The sequence below is a fragment of the Panthera onca genome, chromosome B1, assembly GCF_046562875.1.
Source record: "Panthera onca isolate mPanOnc1 chromosome B1, mPanOnc1 haplotype 2, whole genome shotgun sequence".
Classification (NCBI taxonomy): Eukaryota; Metazoa; Chordata; class Mammalia; order Carnivora; family Felidae; genus Panthera; species Panthera onca.
This window is the reverse complement of record NC_138342.1, coordinates 33,312,712-33,330,974: the sequence shown is the minus strand read 5'-3', so window position 1 is coordinate 33,330,974 and position 18,263 is coordinate 33,312,712. Positions and strand designations below refer to the sequence as shown.

At 35.7% G+C, this 18,263-nt stretch overlaps 1 protein-coding gene across 2 annotated transcripts in view; it reads left to right on the top strand.

Moving 5' to 3' along the window:
• The window catches only part of PDS5A (PDS5 cohesin associated factor A), a 137,664-nt gene that overhangs the window by 35,780 nt on the left and 83,621 nt on the right, over positions 1–18,263 (top strand). For both annotated transcript variants that reach the window (XM_060655208.3, XM_060655207.3), the window contains exons 3-7: positions 9,517–9,720; positions 10,798–10,884; positions 11,380–11,477; positions 15,950–16,076; positions 17,966–18,046. In XM_060655208.3, the coding sequence (XP_060511191.1) occupies positions 9,517–9,720; positions 10,798–10,884; positions 11,380–11,477; positions 15,950–16,076; positions 17,966–18,046 (597 nt within the window). The remainder of the gene's footprint in view (positions 1–9,516; positions 9,721–10,797; positions 10,885–11,379; positions 11,478–15,949; positions 16,077–17,965; positions 18,047–18,263) is intronic.

Below are 18,263 nucleotides of genomic sequence, written 5' to 3'. Positions count from 1 at the left end.
AAAACACAATTTCTTTATTCATTCTTCTATGGACACTTAAGTTGTTTCCATATCTTGGGAGTTGTAAATAATGCGTCAATGAATGTGAGGGTGTAGATATTTGTTCAAGTTAGTGTTTTTGTTTTCTTCAGGTAAATACTCAAAAGTAGAATTGCTGAATCATATGGTAGTTCTATTTTTATTTTTTGGTTTTATCTTAATATTAGCCCTTAGTCTTGAAATGTATATTGATTGCACAGTTAATGACAAATCAGAATTTCAGAGAGATTTCCATTCTCAGACTTGGTCGACCACTAAAGTGTAGAGCACATCAAGATTATTCTAGTATGTTTCATTCCTTCAGAAAACATTACACATTTATATCTTACTTTATAGGACCTGTGTAGAATACGCACAATGCGGCCCCTAGACCTTAGATCAAAATCGTTTTGAGGATTCATAGTTTTTACATTAATAACCATTGCAAGGTGACGCTACGCTGTAAGCAAGGTGATGCTTTGTAACTGATAAAGTGTTTACAATTCAAAGGAGTCAGTGATCCTTTCAGACTAGGGTAGTCAAATTGGGCTTCAAGAAGAGGAAGTAGAATTTGGGCAGAAACTTGAAGAGCAGGTAATATTTTAATCAAGAGTGTATTTTGAGGTGAGGAGTATGGTTAGGGGTAGAAGCAGTTCAAAGATATATGCATATATTTCTTTACTAAGTGTTGAGCTCTCTGAGCTCTTATTTCTGTGCAAAGCCATAAAGATGCTCAGGATGTTTTTGGAAGATAATAAACAATCCTAGTTTGACTACAGTGAAGAGTTGAAATCAATATACACTTTATATTTACAAGTATATTCATATACATATGTGTACATGTACACATAAATACACATACCATCTGTATATACATATGTATACATACAGGTATATATACATGCATAAAAGTAAGATAAAAGTATGAGTTATGTTTTAAAATGTCGTAAGATGTTGGTTGGTGGGAACCATGGTTTGAATTGTGGTAACATTAAAATAGATATTTTAAGAACAACTTAGAAGCACTGAGTTTGATTTTGAGAATTAGACTAAAATAGGGTATGATGTAAGAAGGGTATAAGACGAAATGTAAGTTTTATAAACTGTATTCAGTGTGAAAGTAACTCACTTTTTTTTTTTAATGTTTATTTGGGGCATTCAACCGAGCCACCCAGGCGCCCCGAAAGTAACTCACTTTTGAGATAACTAGTTGGGGCTCTTAAGAATACGGAAGTTTTTGGGGCACCTGGGTGGCTTGGTTGGTTAAGTGTTTGACTTTGGCTCAGGTCATGATCTCATGGTTTGTGAGTTTGAGCCCCGCGTTGGACTCTGTGCTGACAGTTCGAAGCCTGGAGCCTGCTTCAGATTCTGTGTCTCCCTCTTTCTCTCTGCCCCTACTCTGCTCGTGCTCTGTCTCTCTTACAAAAAATAAATAATAAACATTTTAAAAAATTGAAAAAAAAGAATATTGAAGTTTTCTTGAAGGAGATTTAGAATCTATGTGCAATGAAAAGACAATAATTGATAAGTTTGGTCACTATGTCACTTGAACTTTGAGCTTTAGGCCCAAAGGCTGCTCTAATCTGTTGAACTCCAAAATTAGAACATGCATTAGATAGACTTATTTTTGTAGTTCTAATGGTTTATGCATTAACTGTGTTCCTGCCTCACTTGCTCTTTCAGGTTTCACCTCAGCTGTATATTGGATAGAAAGATTTATGTTTAAATAATCACATGAAACTGGAAAAGGGATACATATTGGCAAACAGCTCAGTGCTCATTCTGATCTGGTGGTCCACGTATATACTCAGTGAATGAGCCACCATTTTAGTATAAAAATTATGTTTATTTAATTACCATGTGTATACGTTTTCACCTCTGAAAGGTGGATTTTTTTTTGCTGTTGTTTAAAGATTAGCATACATTAGAGATTGTCTGAACTAGTTGTTAACATTCATAATTCAACAAGTAGAGTGCTATGTATCAGTACAGTTTTATAGATTCTGGACTACACAAATGAATACATTTTATTGCCATTGCAGAATTTAAAAGTCCTAGTGAGGAAAGAGAATAATAAAAGTAAAGTGAAGAAAATTTTGAGAACTTAAAACCCTGGCATGTGAGAGTTAAAATGGTGTTCAGGAAGATATTAGATTAGTAATCCTGAGATGGAGGTTTTAGTTTTTAGTACTAGACCTACCATTAACTCATTTCTTCAGTTAATATCTCTAGTTTTCCATTTCTCTCTCTGTATGTCTTCCTCTCCCCTTCTCCTACTTCTTCCCCTCCCTTGTTGTTTTTTTTTTTTTTTTTAAGTTTATTTGTTTATTTAGAGAGAGAGGGAACATGAGTATGGGAGGGTCAGAGAAAGAATTCAAGCAGGCTCTGCACTGTCAGTGTGGAGCCCAATGTGGGGCTCAAACCCATGAACTAGGAGATCATGACCTGGGCTGAAATGAAGAGTCTGAGGCTTAACTGATTGAGCCGCCCAGGCGCTGCTCCCTTCCCTTATTTTTAAATGGAGTTGAATTTTTTTTTTTTAATGTTTATTTCTGAGAGAGCTCGTGAGCATGAGCAGGGGAGGGGCAGGGAGGGAGAGAATCCCAAGGATGCTCTGTGTTGTCAGCACAGAACCTGATGTGGGACTGGATCTCAAACTGGGAGATCATGACCTGAACCTAAATCAAGAGTTGGATGCCCAACCAACTAAGCCACCCAGGCTTGGTTGAAATTTCTGAAATCTTACATATTATCTAAAAGGTGATTAGGGTAGCTGTTTAGGTGATTAGGTTAGAGGAAATCTGAGGGGTGCCTTCATTTCATGAATTTTAATATTCTTTAAAAAAAAAGTGTATGCCCACTTTGTGCCAGTCACTGTTCTAATCAGTAAGGATATAGCTGTTAACAGACAAAAATTATTTTCCTAACAAAATTTAGGTGAAAGAAGCGTGCAGTTTATTTTTTAAAGTTTTTTTAATGTTTATTTTTGAGAAGGTGGGGGAAGGGCAGAGAGAGAAGGAGAGACAGAGTCTGAAGCAGGCTCCAGGCTCTGAGATGTCAGCACTGAGCCTGACATGGGGCTCTAATTCACGAATTGTGAAATCATGACCTGAGCTGAAGTCAGAGACTTAACCAATTGAGCCACCCAGAGGCCCCTATTTTTTAGTTTTAAAAGTAGAATTAGAATTAGAATACTTTGTAAATGTAATTATATTTCCATATCTGACATTTCTATGTCAAGCTAATAATGCAATGATAAATATGTTCTATTAAAATCAGAAACTTTTTTTCAGACAAGTCTTGTTTGGTGAAACTTTCAACTATTAGTATATGTGTGTTTGTCCTGTATTTTATGGTAAATATTCTTTCTTAATTTTAGTTTTTTATTTTGATAAAACTTCAGACTTGGGAAAGCAGCAAGAACCGTAAAAAGAGCCTTCTTTGTTCTCCAGATGTTAACTTTTTCCATTTTTACTCCTCTTTTCCTCTCTCCCTACTCCCATGCCCTATATGAGCACAAAGCCATTTATAACAAAAACACTACATTCAGTTCTTTAAGATGCCATTCTTGATGTTTGTATTTGGGCTCATCTGGACAGTGATGTTCGGTCATCCACATCTGTGTTTTTGCCAGGTTAGGTCATTCATGCTGTAGTTGTCTATATTTAATGACAGTGTATATGATAGCATTCCTCTCTTGAAGACTTAACTAGCTATTCCTAAGGACCAAATGTTCTTTTGTGTTTCTGTTTGTTTTTTTTTTTTTATTACACTGTTATTACTTCATCTAGAACTTTATATTCTTAACTCGTATTTTGATATATTTGTGTTTATTTCGCTTGGTTGTTATATTAATTAACATGTAAGTAAGAAAAATATTTCTCCAGTTTTAGAAGTCATTTGTACCGATTTTTTAAATTGTGGCAAAATATACATAATATAAAATTTCCCATTTTAACCATTTTTGATAACAGTTGAGTGGCATCAAGTACATTCACATTGTTATGCAACTATCAGCACCATCCATCTCCAGAACTTTCTCATTATCCCTAACGGAAACTCTGTACCCATTAAACACTAAGTCCTCATTCCCTCCTCCCTCTAATCACTGATGATCACTGTTCTACTTTCTGTCTCTGTGAATTTGACTACTCTGGATATTTCATATAAGTTAAATCATACGTGGGATGCCTGGGTGGCTCAGTCGCTTAAGTGTCCGACTTTGGCTCAGGTCACGATCTTGCAGTTTGTGGGTTTGGGCTCTGTGTTGGGCTCTGTGCTGACAGCTCAGAGCCTGGAGCCTGCTTCGGATTCTGTGTCTCCCTCTCTCTTTCTGTCCCTTCCCCCCTCATGCACCCACGCATGTGCATGCGCACGCACTCTCTCTCTCAAAAATAAAAACTTTTTTTTAAAAAAGTTAAATTATATGTCAGTCCAAATAGGATGTAATATATTGGCAAGGAAGTAATAAGCATTATCATAGCTTTCAAAAAATACTTTTTACTACAACCCATGTTAAGAAATACTTTATATTGTGCTCTCCAGTTCAAACAGCCATGTATGTGATATTAATCTGAAACCAGATTTGAACTAAATAATAACCTTATCATATGTGACGCACTCTAATAGTTTCTTTATTTTCTTCTCTCCCTTCCTTCTGTGCTGGTATTGATCTTGTTCTGGGACTTTGTGATCCAGAGTGCACAACCTACCTTATCCATAAACTTAGATGATAATAGTACCTACTTCTAGGAAATATTGTCATAAGTAAACCTTTGCCATAATGATTGCTCTAGAGCCTCACACACCTAATAGTTCAGTACCAGCACAAAATGGATGCATCCTTCTTGTCTCTTCAAAGCTTAATGCTACTGCTGCTACTCTACACCACAAAATGTCTTTACTTCACAGTTGCCAGCCAAAAAATATATATCTATATCTACATAGAGATAATAGTAGAAGCAATAGTAATACAACTTCTTCCACACTTCCACTTACAAAATCATGAATAAGTACTTGTGATTGGCTAAACCAAAATTACAACTGTAACCCCATTGTAAGGGAACCTAGGATATATAGTTTTTAGCTTTCCTGCCTCTGCAGTACAGAAAGGCATATTTAAAAAACTGCAGAATGGGGGCGCCTGGGTGGCTTGGTCGGTTAAGCGTCCGACTTCAGCTCAGGTCATGATCTCATGGTCTGTGAGTTCGAGCCCCGCGCCGGGCTCTGTGCTGACAGCTCAGAGCCTGGAGCCTGTTTCAGATTCTGTGTTTCCCTCTCTCTCTGCTCCTCCCCCGTTCATGCTCTGTCTCTCTCTGTCTCAAAAATAAAATAAAACGTTAAAAAAAAATTAAAAAAAAAAAACTGCAGAATGGATGCGGTTTCAGTTAATTTTTGTTGTGTAAAAACTTAGTGGGTTAAAATTATTGTTTCTCACAGTTCTGTGATTTGACTGCTCCAGGTGGTATCAGCTGGGGTTACTCTTACAAGCTAAATTTAGCTGGGAGCTCAGCTAGAGCTCTGAGTTCTCCACATAGTCTGCCTCTTTGTGTGTTGTCTCATCTTCCAGGTTTGTACGCGTGGTCTCTTCTTTCTTGGATAGTCTGGTTTTCTTAAGTGTGGCTGCTAGGTTCCAGCAGGAAGCATTCCAGCCCCGGTGTGCAAGTGGTTATCAGGCCTCTCCTTGCTTTATCTTTGCTAATGTCCTGTTGGTCAAAGTAAGTCGTGAGCTCAAACCCAGAGTCTTTGTGAGAGAGGACCAAACAAGATGAAAATATTAGGAGACATACTATGGTAGGTAGCCTCCAAGATGGCCCTGAATGATCTTCCTTTCCTTATATTCCAGCTGAATAGGACTCTCCTGAGTAATTAATAAGCTATTGTGGAAATGAAAGTATATGCTTTGTGAGGGTAGGTCATAAAAGATTGCCATTTATGGGGCGCCTGGGTGGCTCTGTTGGTTGAGCATCTGACTTCAGCTCAGGTCATGATCTCCCGGTTCATGGGTTTTAGCCCTGCATATTAGCTGCTGTGCTGACGGCTCAGAGCATGGAGCCTGCTTCAGATTCTAGGTCTCCCTCTCTCTCTGCCCCTCCCCCACTTACGCTCTGTCTCTCAAAAATGAATAAATATTAAAAAAAAAAAAAAAAAGATTGCCGTCTACAGCTTGCATTCTTCGGTCACTACTGGGAGAAAGCTAGCTGCCATTCCATGAGGACACTCAAGCACCTGTCCAGAGAGCCCCTATAGAGAAGAACTGATGCCTTTTGCCCAAAGCCAGTACCCACTTACCAACCATGTGAATGATCTGCCTTCAAAACAAATCCTCTAGGTTTGTCAGGCCTTCAGATGATTGTAGCCTTGATGGACTACAGTTTCATGTGAGAGTTCAAGCAAAACCACCTGGCTAAGTCACTCTCCGATTCTGCCTCCACAGAAACTGTGTGACAAATAAATGTTTGTTGTTTTAAGGCATGGAGTTTGGGGGTATTTTGTCACATAGCAGTAGATGACAAATACATATACTTTTCTCCTGACATATATTTTTTGATGACTCCCATTTCATGTATAATAAAATATAAAACTCTTTAGTTATGGCATTTAGGAGTACAGTTTGCCTTTTTTACTTTAACTCTCACCCGCAACTGAATTTGCTCAGATTGCTTCAGAATACTTAGTAAGATATTTCTAAATGACTTCAAAGTTTGGCTGAATTAGCTTTGAAGGAGTCATCAACCTTGTGAGTGAGACATTGATTTACTGGCGACCTCTTTTTTTTTTTTTTTTTTTTTTTTTTATGTTTATTTATTTTTGAGAGAGGGAGCACAAGTGGGGAAGGGGCGGAGAGAGAGGGGGACAGAGGATCCAAAGCATGCTCTGCGCTGTCGCAGAGCCCAATGCGGGGCTCAAACTCATGAATCATGAGATTGTGACTTGAGCTGAAGTCAGACCCTGAAGTTCGACACTTAAGCGGCTGAGCCACCCGAGCGCCCCTGAATAGTCCTGTTTCTGTGTAAAGAAACTGAATCTGAAATTAAAAACCTCCCCACAAGGGGCACCTGGGTGGCTCAGTCAGTTGAGTGTCCAACTCATGATTTTGGCTCAGATCGTGATCTCACAGTTAGCCTACTTGGGATTCCCCAGTACACCTCCCCACCCCACCCCACCCCGCACCCACCCTTTCCCCTCCATGCATGCACTTTCTCTGTGTCTCAAAGATAAAACTTAAAAAAAAAAGAGGATTATTCAGGTAGTGTATTTCATGTGACAGCCCCCCCACCATGTATTATTATTATTAGAATGGGTAATATGTCCTCTTTTTCATTCCTAATACTGGTAATTTGTGACTTCTCTCTCTCTCCTCGATTTATTCCTATAGAGGCAAGTCAATTCTATCAGTCTTTTCAACAGTCAACATTTGGCATTATTTGGTTTTTCTCTTTTGTATGTTTGTTTTCCAATTCATTGGTGTCTGTTCTTAATTTTTCCTCTTTTGATTCTACCTTTTTATTTAACTTGGTATTTTTCTAACTGCTTGAGATGGACATGTAGATCACTGATTTTTCATTCTTCTGATGTATACTTTTATGGCTATAAATTTCCCATAAATACAGCTTTAATTGCATCCTACAAGTATTGATAATTTATATTTTCATTGTCATTCAGTTCAGAGTATTTTCTAAATTCCTTTATGATTCCTTCTTTGATGAGTTGAACTTCACTAAATATTTAAGGAAGAAAGATAAAACCAGTCTTACTACAAACTTTCCATGGTAGAAGAGAAGGGATCACTTCTCTATTTGTTTTAAGCCAGTACAACCTCATTGCTAAAATGGACAAGTTGTCTTAAAGTTATAGGTCAGTTTCTTTCATGAATAGAAATGCAAAAATTGAAATAATAGCATCTCAAATCTAGAAGTGTACAAATGCTATGACCTAGTTGGCTTTATTTTAAAACGGAAGCTTGGACTAAAATTAGATTTTAGGAATAGAAACTTGGATTAAAATTAGAAGACTAGGGGCGCCTGGGTGGCTCAGTTGGTTAAGCGTCCGACTTCGGCTCAGGTCACGATCTCACAGTCCGTGATTTCGAGCCCCGCATCGGGCTCTGTGCTGACCGCTCAGAGCCTGGAGCCTGTTTCAGATTCTGTGTCTCCTTCTCTCTCTGACCCTCCCCTGTTCATGCTCTGTCTCTGTCTCAAAAATAAATAAATGTTAAAAAAAAAAAAATTTAAAAAATTAAATAAAAAAATAAAATTAGAAGACTAGTCAGTGGGATTTACTTTCACAGAATTAGGAAAATATGTAGGTGCAGAAAAAATGATAAAATTCAATACATATGATAATGTCATCTTCTGTATGATTTATTTCACTTAGTATAGTACCCTGTAGGCTCATCTGTGTCATGAATAGCAAGATTTCATTCTTTTTTTATGGCTGAGTAATACTCTCTTGTGTGTGTATGTATCACCTTTATCCATTTATCTGTTGGTGGACATTTAGGTTGCCTCCATATCCTGGCTATTGTAAATAATGGTGCAGTAAACATCAGGGTGCATATATCTTTCCTGATTAGTGTTCTTATTTTCTTCAGGTAAATAACCAGAAATGGAATTACTGGGGTGTATGGTTTCTATTTTTAATTTCTTGAGGAACCTCAACACTTTTCCACAGTGGCTGCACCAATTTATTCCCACCAACAGTGCATGAGGGTCCCCTATTTCTCACATCCTCTCCAACACTGATTTTGGCTCAGGTCATGATCTCCCAATTTGTGAGACTTCAGCATTGCATCAGGCTCTATGCTGAGAGTGCAGAACCTGCTTTGGATTCTCTCCCTTTACCCTCCCCTGCTTGCACACAAGCACACACATGATCTCTCTCTCTTTCTCAAATAAATAAACTTAAAAAAAAGGGGGTGGGGTGCCTGGGTGGCTCAGTCAGTTAAGCATCTGACTCTTGATTTCTGCTCAGGTCATGATCTTGTGATTCTAAGTTCGAGTCCTGCATGGGCCTCCATGCTCACAGTGTGGAGCCTGCTTGTGATTCTCTTTTTCTCTTTGTCCCTCTCTCTCTGCCCGTCTCCTGCTCATGTGTTGCTCCCTCCCTCACCCCCAAGAATAAATAAATAATTTTTTTTAAATACTTAAAAATAAAAGAGCCTAAGTCAAGACAGCTTTTATAATAAAATATAAAAGAAACATAATTGATGATGTTACAAGATATCATATGAATCTGGCTGTTCATATGAAGCTAAGAACTTTTTACCTGGGGTAGGTGTAAAATGAGAACAGTCTTAAATGACTCTCACGAAGAATCCAGGCTCAAGGATTGGAAGAATATTGTTAAAGTGTCCATACTACACTTGATTATGAATCCTCTGATAGTGATTACTAGTTTGTGTTGTAATGGACATGAGTTTTAAAAAATACATATCCTCTACTAATTTCTAAATATTAGGAGTTGAGTATTTTTTTTTCCTTTCATACATTTTTTCAGATGGTAGTAAAAACTTTTATGGATATGGATCAGGACTCAGAAGACGAAAAACAGCAGTATCTCCCACTAGCCTTGCATCTTGCATCTGAATTTTTCCTCAGGAATCCCAATAAAGATGTGCGTCTCCTTGTAGCATGTTGTTTGGCTGACATCTTTCGAATCTATGCCCCAGAAGCTCCGTATACTTCCCACGATAAACTTAAGGTAAATATAGTCTTTACAGAATTAGTTTACTTTTCTAGTTTAGGTTACCTTTAGGGACATAGTTTTTATTATTATTCACCTATCATCATAAGATTATATCATAAATTGTAAAACAAATTATTCATTCAATTAAAATTCTTTGTATATCCACAAAAATGGTATTTTTATGAGGCATTTAGGGTTTAGATCAAAACTAGTCCCTGTCTCCTCATCTGTAACCTTCATGATAACCCATCACAAAGCCCAGATGGCTGAATTGTAGGGATAAATAGTGGATTAATGACACTTTTAAAACAGTAGTGTAACAGAATTTACATATTCAAATGATGATTTCCCCCTGCAAGTTACATGCAAAATTACATTATGCTCATCTTGGAGATTTCTGCCTTTGTTTGGAATGTTTGAGGAATTCTTTTCAGTTCCTCTTGAGCTCACTTCATATTCTGAATAATTTTATTCTTGGCAAATTTTAATACTTTGAGCTGCTTTCTTTTTAATAGTCCTCAAGTCAGTTTTTTGCATATTGATTCTATTTTGGGTTAAAACTTCTAAAGAAAGCTTATTAAGAAATGGCACACTATTGTCATGAAAAGTACAACCTTTAAACCAGTCTGTTATTATTTTTGTTCCACACAAATTTGTAGTTGCACAACAGATTCAAGCTAGATATTAAAAATCACTATTTACATGTAGGAAATAGTAATGGAAAGACTCTTGTGCAGATTCTTAAAATGAAGATGGTTGTTTGGCATAATGCAGTTCTGTAGTCGAAGAAAGGGTAATAAGATACAGAACTTATGTTTCTCCTAGAATGAGAAAGCCTAAAGATTTATGGCAATAGTAAACTTTTTTTTTTTATCATTTCTAAAGGATATAATTTTATATGATTTGCTCTGTTCGCATTATTTGGAATAATGGACTAAACCAGTCTCACTCAAGTCATTCAGCTAAAGGAGAATTGTGTTTTATAATATGTAATAGAGAATATATATACAGATTATTATTAGTGTATTGTGAAAGAAAGAGTATTAAGTATTTGTATCTAAACTAATGTATTTTATCATTTTGTTTTAACAGGACATATTTTTGTTTATTACCAGACAATTAAAAGGTTTGGAGGATACAAAGAGTCCACAGTTTAATAGATACTTTTATTTATTAGAGGTAAAAAAAAATTTTAATAAATATGCTATTCGTGTAATAAATTCCTTTTAGTAACTTTCTTGTGTAAAATGAATTTTTTTTGTTTTATACAAATCCCCTTTAATAAAATATCTTTTTTAAGATGAAGTATATTCTGCTGGAAAATCTGTTCTATTTGAAACTCTGTTTTCATTTTTCTATTTTTATTCTCTTCTAATCTGAAGAGGGATTAAGTTGAATTAATTTTCACTGTTCCTTATATATAGTATGTGTATATGTCTACTAATATCTAACAGTTTAGTATTTTTCAGTTAAAGGATAATGCTAACAGATAGAGGTCTTTTAAAGGTCACAGTATATGAAGAACTAAAGTTTAGCAACTTTAATTTTGTATAGTTGGATCTTCATAAGCTTTAATATACATTTGTAATTCTGAAAATGAAATTTTGGTAATGAGTTTGCTTTTGTGTAATTATTCTGTGCATGTGTAAATAATCATTTATTTATTTATTTAAGAACTTAGCTTGGGTTAAATCATATAACATCTGCTTCGAATTGGAAGATTGCAATGAAATTTTTATTCAGCTTTTTAGGACTCTCTTCTCAGTCATCAAGTAAGTTATTTTTTAAGCATTTGTTTGTCTTTTTTTCTTGCTGTGCATATATTGGAGTACTGTGTACTGTGTACTGTGTACTGTGCCTGTAACTAAGATCTTTTAGATTTTTAACAAGCTGTTTTCCTTAGAAGACTTGAAATGAAGAGGAAAATAAGATCTGTTGTCTGAAAGCTGCCTTTGCTCTCATACTACCATTTGAAATTATAGTATCAGTTATATTGGTTGAATCTTATAAAGCAAATGGTGTGAGACCTTATATAATGAAGTACTAAGTTATGAGGTGGAAATTATAAGTATTTAAGTACCATTAGTGAGTGCTGGAAATCATAGTACTTCAGTGGAAGCACACTGACTCCCATTTTTGAGCTAGAAAAAAATCTTAAGCATTGCTCTTTACATAAGTAGGGACCGTAATGCACAGGGAAAGGAGTGTGGTAGCTTGCCCAAGGACACATCACTGAACAGGACAGCCCAAGCTCTTGATTTCAGTCCAGTGTTGTGTTTTGTTGTTCTGTTTTTTTGTACAGTAAACCAAGCATTTTTCTGAGATATGTTTTATAGCATTGCACTATATACAAACATATCTCACATAAATTTTAAAAATTTTTTATAAAGTTTATTGAGAAAGAGAGAACATGTGCACAAGTGGGGAAGGGGCAGAGAGAGAGAGAGAAAATCTCAAGCAGGCTCTGCACTGTCAGTTTGGAGCCTGATGCAGGGCTCAGACTGATGAACCATGGGATCATGACCTGAGCCTAAATCAAGAGTTGGATGCTTAACCAATTGAGCCACCCAGGCACCCTAAATTTAAAATTTTCTAGGAACCACATTTAGAAAGATAGAAAGAATCAAGTAAAATTTATTTTGATAATATACTTTATCCCACAATATCCAAAAGCATTATTTAAAAAAAAATTTTTTTAATGTTTATTATTTATTCTTGAGAGAGAGAGAGAGAGAGAGAGAGAGAGAAAGCAGGGGAGGGGCAGAGAGAGAGGGAGACACAGAATCTGAAGCGGGCTCCAGGCTGTCAGCTGTCAGCACAAGAGCCCAGCACAGGGCTCTACCTCATGAGCTGTGAGATCATGACCTGAGCCCAAGTTGGATGCTTAACCAACTGAGCCACCTAATCGCCCCTCCAAAAGCATTATTGTTTCAGTATGTGGTTCTGTTCATACTACAAGTGTTTAATAGCCAAGTGGCTACTATTTAATGGCTTCCATATTGGACAGCACATTTCTAGGGTTTTCTGTAGTTTTTTATGAATACTATCATGTTTTGTATTTCCTTAGATAGAATGGTAGGAATAGAATTTAACCTGGAATAAACAGGAAAGGACTGGACTGGAATGGTATAGAAATAGACGTTTATAAAGAGACTGCATGAGAAAAAAGCTTCCTGTGGCAACTAACTGAAGGCCTGTAAATAAATGGTAAAATATATAAACTTTACCTTTTGTGTTAGTTAGCTTTTGCTGCATAACAGCCCAAAACTTGGTAGCTTAAAATAGCCCCCATCTTATTTAGCTCATGATTCTGCTTGGCAATTCTTTTTGGTTTGGGGTGGTCTCACTTACGTATTTGCAGTCAGTTGGCAAGACGTCTGGCAGTTGGCTGAGAAATAGGACAACTAGGTCATGTGTCTCTCTCATCTTCTCATCATCCAGCAAGGTAGCCCAGGACTTTTCAAATGCTGACTAGGTTTCAAAAGTAGCAAGAAAAAGCATGATTTACCTCACAAGCACTTTTTAAACCTCTACTCACTTTATGTTTACTTATATTTTACTGGCCAAACAAAGCACATAATCAAGCCCAGACACAAAGGTTGGTTAGACTCCATATCTTCATGGGAGGAACAACATTTTAAAGGCATATGAATACAGAGATGAGAATAATTTGTGGCCATTTTGTGCATCCTGTCACATTTTCGCAACTTTTTCTTTTAAAATTAAAATCAACAAAATTTAAAAACTCCTAAAACTGCCATCAGTCTGCCCATCTTATTGACCTTAAATATCCCCTTAAGTCCATTTCGCACTCTGCCCTTACACTTCTTTCCTCTCACAATTACTTGTACACACACCTTTCTTTGATCCATTAATATTTTTATTTCCTGAACCTAAAGATCTAAGTTTATTGTTGACCTCATTATCTATCTACTTAATTCACAATGAGGTATGAGTAAAAGACTTGCCTTTTGAAAGAGAAGCTCATTGATTTGTATTTACTGACACATTTACCATTTGTCTGGTGCTCCTCATTTCTTTGTGTTGATGCAGATTTCTGTGTGCTATTATTTTTCTTCAGTCTGAAGGACTTCCTTTAACATGTTCTATAGTTCAGGTCTGGTGCTGATAGAATTCTTTCAGTTTTTATGTGTCTGAATATCTTTATTCCACTTTCATTTTTGAAAGTTATTTCATGGTAAGAGTTCTAAGTTGATAGGCTTTTTTCTTTTTTTTTCTCTCTTTCAGTACTTTTAAGATGTTGCTCCATCTTTTTCTGGTTTTCATTGTTTCTAATGAGAAGTTTTTTCATTTTTAATCTTTGTCCCTCTCTACACAATGTATCTTTTTTTCTCTACCCACTTTTAAGATTTTACCTTTATTACTGGTTTCAAGCAATTTGATTATGATGTACCATCGTGAAGTTTTCTTTCTTCTTGTGCTTGAGACTTACTGAGGCTTGGATATGTAGGTTTAGCCTTCTGACTACGAGATGCTCTGTGAACTGTGAGATTTTTCTATTGTGATTGGAAAATGCACTATTCTAAGATTTTTGTAAGTTCCAAGGATTCTTCACTCTGCTCCCTCCTTTCAGGTAGTATCTTCCCTAAACTGAAGAAATTTCTTCACATGCAAGTCCTGGTCTTTAAGTATTTGAAGATTCAGGGGATACCCTTTACAAACCTGCTTTCTGAATAGGTCTCTCCCCTCTGATATTCTAGTCTTTCCCCTGCAAACTCTAGTCTTTCCGGACTCAGGAAAACCACTAGTCTCTGTCAGGATCTTCCCTACCCACACTGGAAACTTACCAGTCAATAAGCTGGGAAAATTGTCAACCTCTCTCAGAAACATGTGCATGATGTTCAATGTCTGAAAACTGTTGTTTCATATATTTTGTTCAGTTTTTTAGTTGTTTCAGGTAGGAAGGTAAATTCTATCCCAGTTATTGCATCTTGACTAGAACCTGTTGAAACCATCTTCACTTTAGTCCTTTCCTATCCCAAAGTATATTTGGGTCTGAGAGTTAACTACTCTCTTCACTTTTTTTGTGTGTGTGTGTCAACCTGAATATTTCTTTTTTTTTTTTTTAACCCCTTACACACACTCCCCCTTAACACTATATAGTTGATTCATCATGATCTAATATTCTTTAGTAGACAGGATATTTGGAAGAAGGCATGCAATGGGGTATCTTTCCAAAAGTTCTAGGAAACGGTGTATGTAATATGATAATTTTTCTACCAACTTAAGAAATTGTCATCTTTGCATTTTACCATCAAGTGCTCCACAGGTCTCCTATACATTATTTCATGTTATTATTTTTTTTAATTAAGAGATATGTAAATAATATTAAAATTTGGTCTTGATTTAAACTTCCCTGTATATAGTAGTATAACTAAATTATATCATTTCTTTTGATTTGTCTTTACGTATATATCTGATAAATGTGAAAGTAGACAGGTCAGGTCTTTAGTTAAGATGCAGTCAGAAGGAGAGAAAACTAGATGTTCTACCACTTATAAAGGTTTTATAGCTAGTCTTTTTAGATAAGCACTATATCAGCGGTAGAGACATTTACTGAGGAAGCCTACATTTGACTCTTCACTGGCTAAGGAAGTAGGAGTAAAAGTGACTCTAGGCTTGATTTTTCATTTATTTGAAATTCTTTGAGAGATACCTACTGACGTTTTCAGAACCTTCTAGTCATAAATTCTGGTAAACATTTGATATCAGACTTTTGATTTCAGTATTGGTAAATTAAATCTCTAGTGACAAAGATTTATAGCAAAAATTACTTGTATTGGTTGAGGCTGTTTTGGTGTTTATATAAAGTTTTATTTTGGGAAATATATTAAGATCTAAAAGGATACAAGGGATGAAAGACTGTCTGCTTTCATTATCTTGTACTTTCTTAATTGAAATTTTATCACCTTTTAGAATCTGGGGTCATGTAAGCAAAGATGTCCTTTCTTTGAAGTTGATGTTTTTGTTTGGTTGAATTTAACTCACTCTGAATCCTAATTGTATAGCGACTTAATTCATTTTAAAGGTCTTTGGTTTTGTAAAATACGGTACCATACAGCTGAGGGAGAAAGTAAATAGAGCAATCAAAATTTCTTTGCCATTATTGGCATGGTTCCCTCAAGTGGAAAATTCTTTTATATCTGAGATAGTTGTTTTAAACTGGGAAATATAATTTTCTTTTTGTAAGCCCGATTTTTTTCTTTTCTGTTTTTTTTTTAAGCAATAGCCACAATAAAAAGGTACAAATGCACATGCTAGACTTGATGAGTTCTATCATCATGGAAGGTGATGGAGTTACTCAAGAATTATTGGACTCCATTCTTATTAACCTCATTCCTGCACATAAGGTCTGTATAGTATGAAGATATTAAAGGTTAATGTTGTTTAACAACTAAAAATAGTTGTTTTTCACTGATTGCAATGTCATGTAATTATTCCCACTATCATTCTCCAGTCCCAAATAAAATAATGTAACACACATCAGTCTTGTAGCTATTGTTTTTAGAAGGTTTACTGATTAACATATTATAATGGTAGAAGATTTTCATTCAGTGAAGTGCTGCCTATTTTCTGGAAAACAAGAATTTTTCACATTCACCACTCATATCTAATGTGGGAATTAAAAGAAGTGAGAGTACTATCTTGGTTAGGTTTTGGTTGGTGGGGGGGGGGGTGATTTATGGGTTTTTATGGAAAGAAGAAAAATATTGCCTCCTTTGTAACATAGACGTGGAACATAGGAATTGTATTTCTTTTCAGAATCCATATCCTACATTTTTCTTGGACATTTTCAGAAAAAGAGATTTGGTAGAAGCAGGAACTATATGGTTAATGTTAAGGGGAAAGAGATGATTCAGAGCTGTGTATTTCTCCCTATGGTTCCTTTTTCTGTTTCTCTCTGCTAAGTCTTCCTAAGGAACTGAAGGACTTAGCTTTCCACAGACTCTACCACAGGGCCATACTCAGTCTACCTTAGTGATATTCACCTTCTTGCTCTTTTCCTCTAATGGTTCAGTGATCTGTTATCAGATGTTAGATGAAAGGTGTATCTAATTACACTTCTCTAATAACACAGTTAATTATTATAAGTTCTTCTCCTGCCTCTAAATATGATTTGCATTTTATTAATTCAAATGAATCTGTAATTGGCCAGAATTTTGAGAGTATGGCAAACAGGGGGAAGTATATGTCAGGCAAAATAAGAAAGGAAAAACTCTGAGGAATAGATAGCATATTTGGTGTTTATATTCTAGTTAGTATTTTTATGATTAAGAAATATATATATCCTTTTAGGAAATAGAAAGGTTGCCTTAATTTTGAGCTAATCTTATCCTTTGGCCAGTAGAATAAAATCTTGGAGCAAGGGTCAAGAATCTGTGGCTTGTGAACCAAATCTGGCCTACTAGCTATTTATGTAAATAAAATTTTATTTGAACACAACCATGCTCATTCATTTTCATTTTGCCTGTGGCTGTGCTCAACAGCAGAATTGCATAGTTGCAGCAGTAACTGTATGACTCAAAAAGCCTAAAATATTTACCATCTGGCTCTTTGCATAAAAAGTTTCCTAGCATCTTTTTGGGAGAGGTGCAGGATGATGGTGAATGAATCTCAGTTTGGTCCAAAACTCCCAAGTATAGAAATATTGATAGGTACTCTTTAAAATGAGAAATCCATTCCAAGTAAGTTTTTAAAAATTAAATAGGTCTTTTCTGTGATCTTTCTCAGACCCTTTAATTTGTTACAGTGTACAGGGAATCTTGAGGAGCAAACACAGTATTCAACATTTCACAAGTATAATTGACCAGCTGTTTTTCTTGAGATACTTTGCAGGTGTACTCTTTCTTAGAGGACATATTGATTAGACAGTGAAATACTTAGGATGATGGGTTAGGGTGTGTGCGTGTATTCATTTAGGATTCAGGGGTAGAATTGATAGTTCAAACTGGTTAACAAACCCAAAAACCCTAAGGTCCATTTTCTATTTAATAAAACTAAACATACTATAGGGTTGAGCTTTTGGCTAACTAATGTATGTTTGTTTTTGAATTACAGCACTATTTGCAACTTCTGCATTTAAGACCACTTGTCTAGAGAATATTGGGTAAAACCTTAAATGAGATCCAGTGATATTTTTTGCTTTATAGTTTATAGATTTGAAGATAATAGCGTTATGGTGCTGTCTCATAAATTCACAAACTCCTTTGTAACTTTGCATATTTTTATTGTGTTTCAGAACTTAAATAAACAGTCCTTTGACCTTGCAAAAGTCCTGTTGAAAAGGACAGTCCAGACTATTGAGGCATGCATTGCCAATGTATGTATTTCTGTTTATATTTACTCTATAATTGTATAATTCTTAATCCATTGTATTAACTTACTGGGATCTTTTACATATAGTTTTATTTAGCCTATAAACAGTTTCACCTATTTAAAACAAATACATAAAAGAACTGATATATCCAGATGTGACCAAATATAAAATACATATATAAGCTTTGACATTTTTAAATGGCATAAGATAGAAGATATTT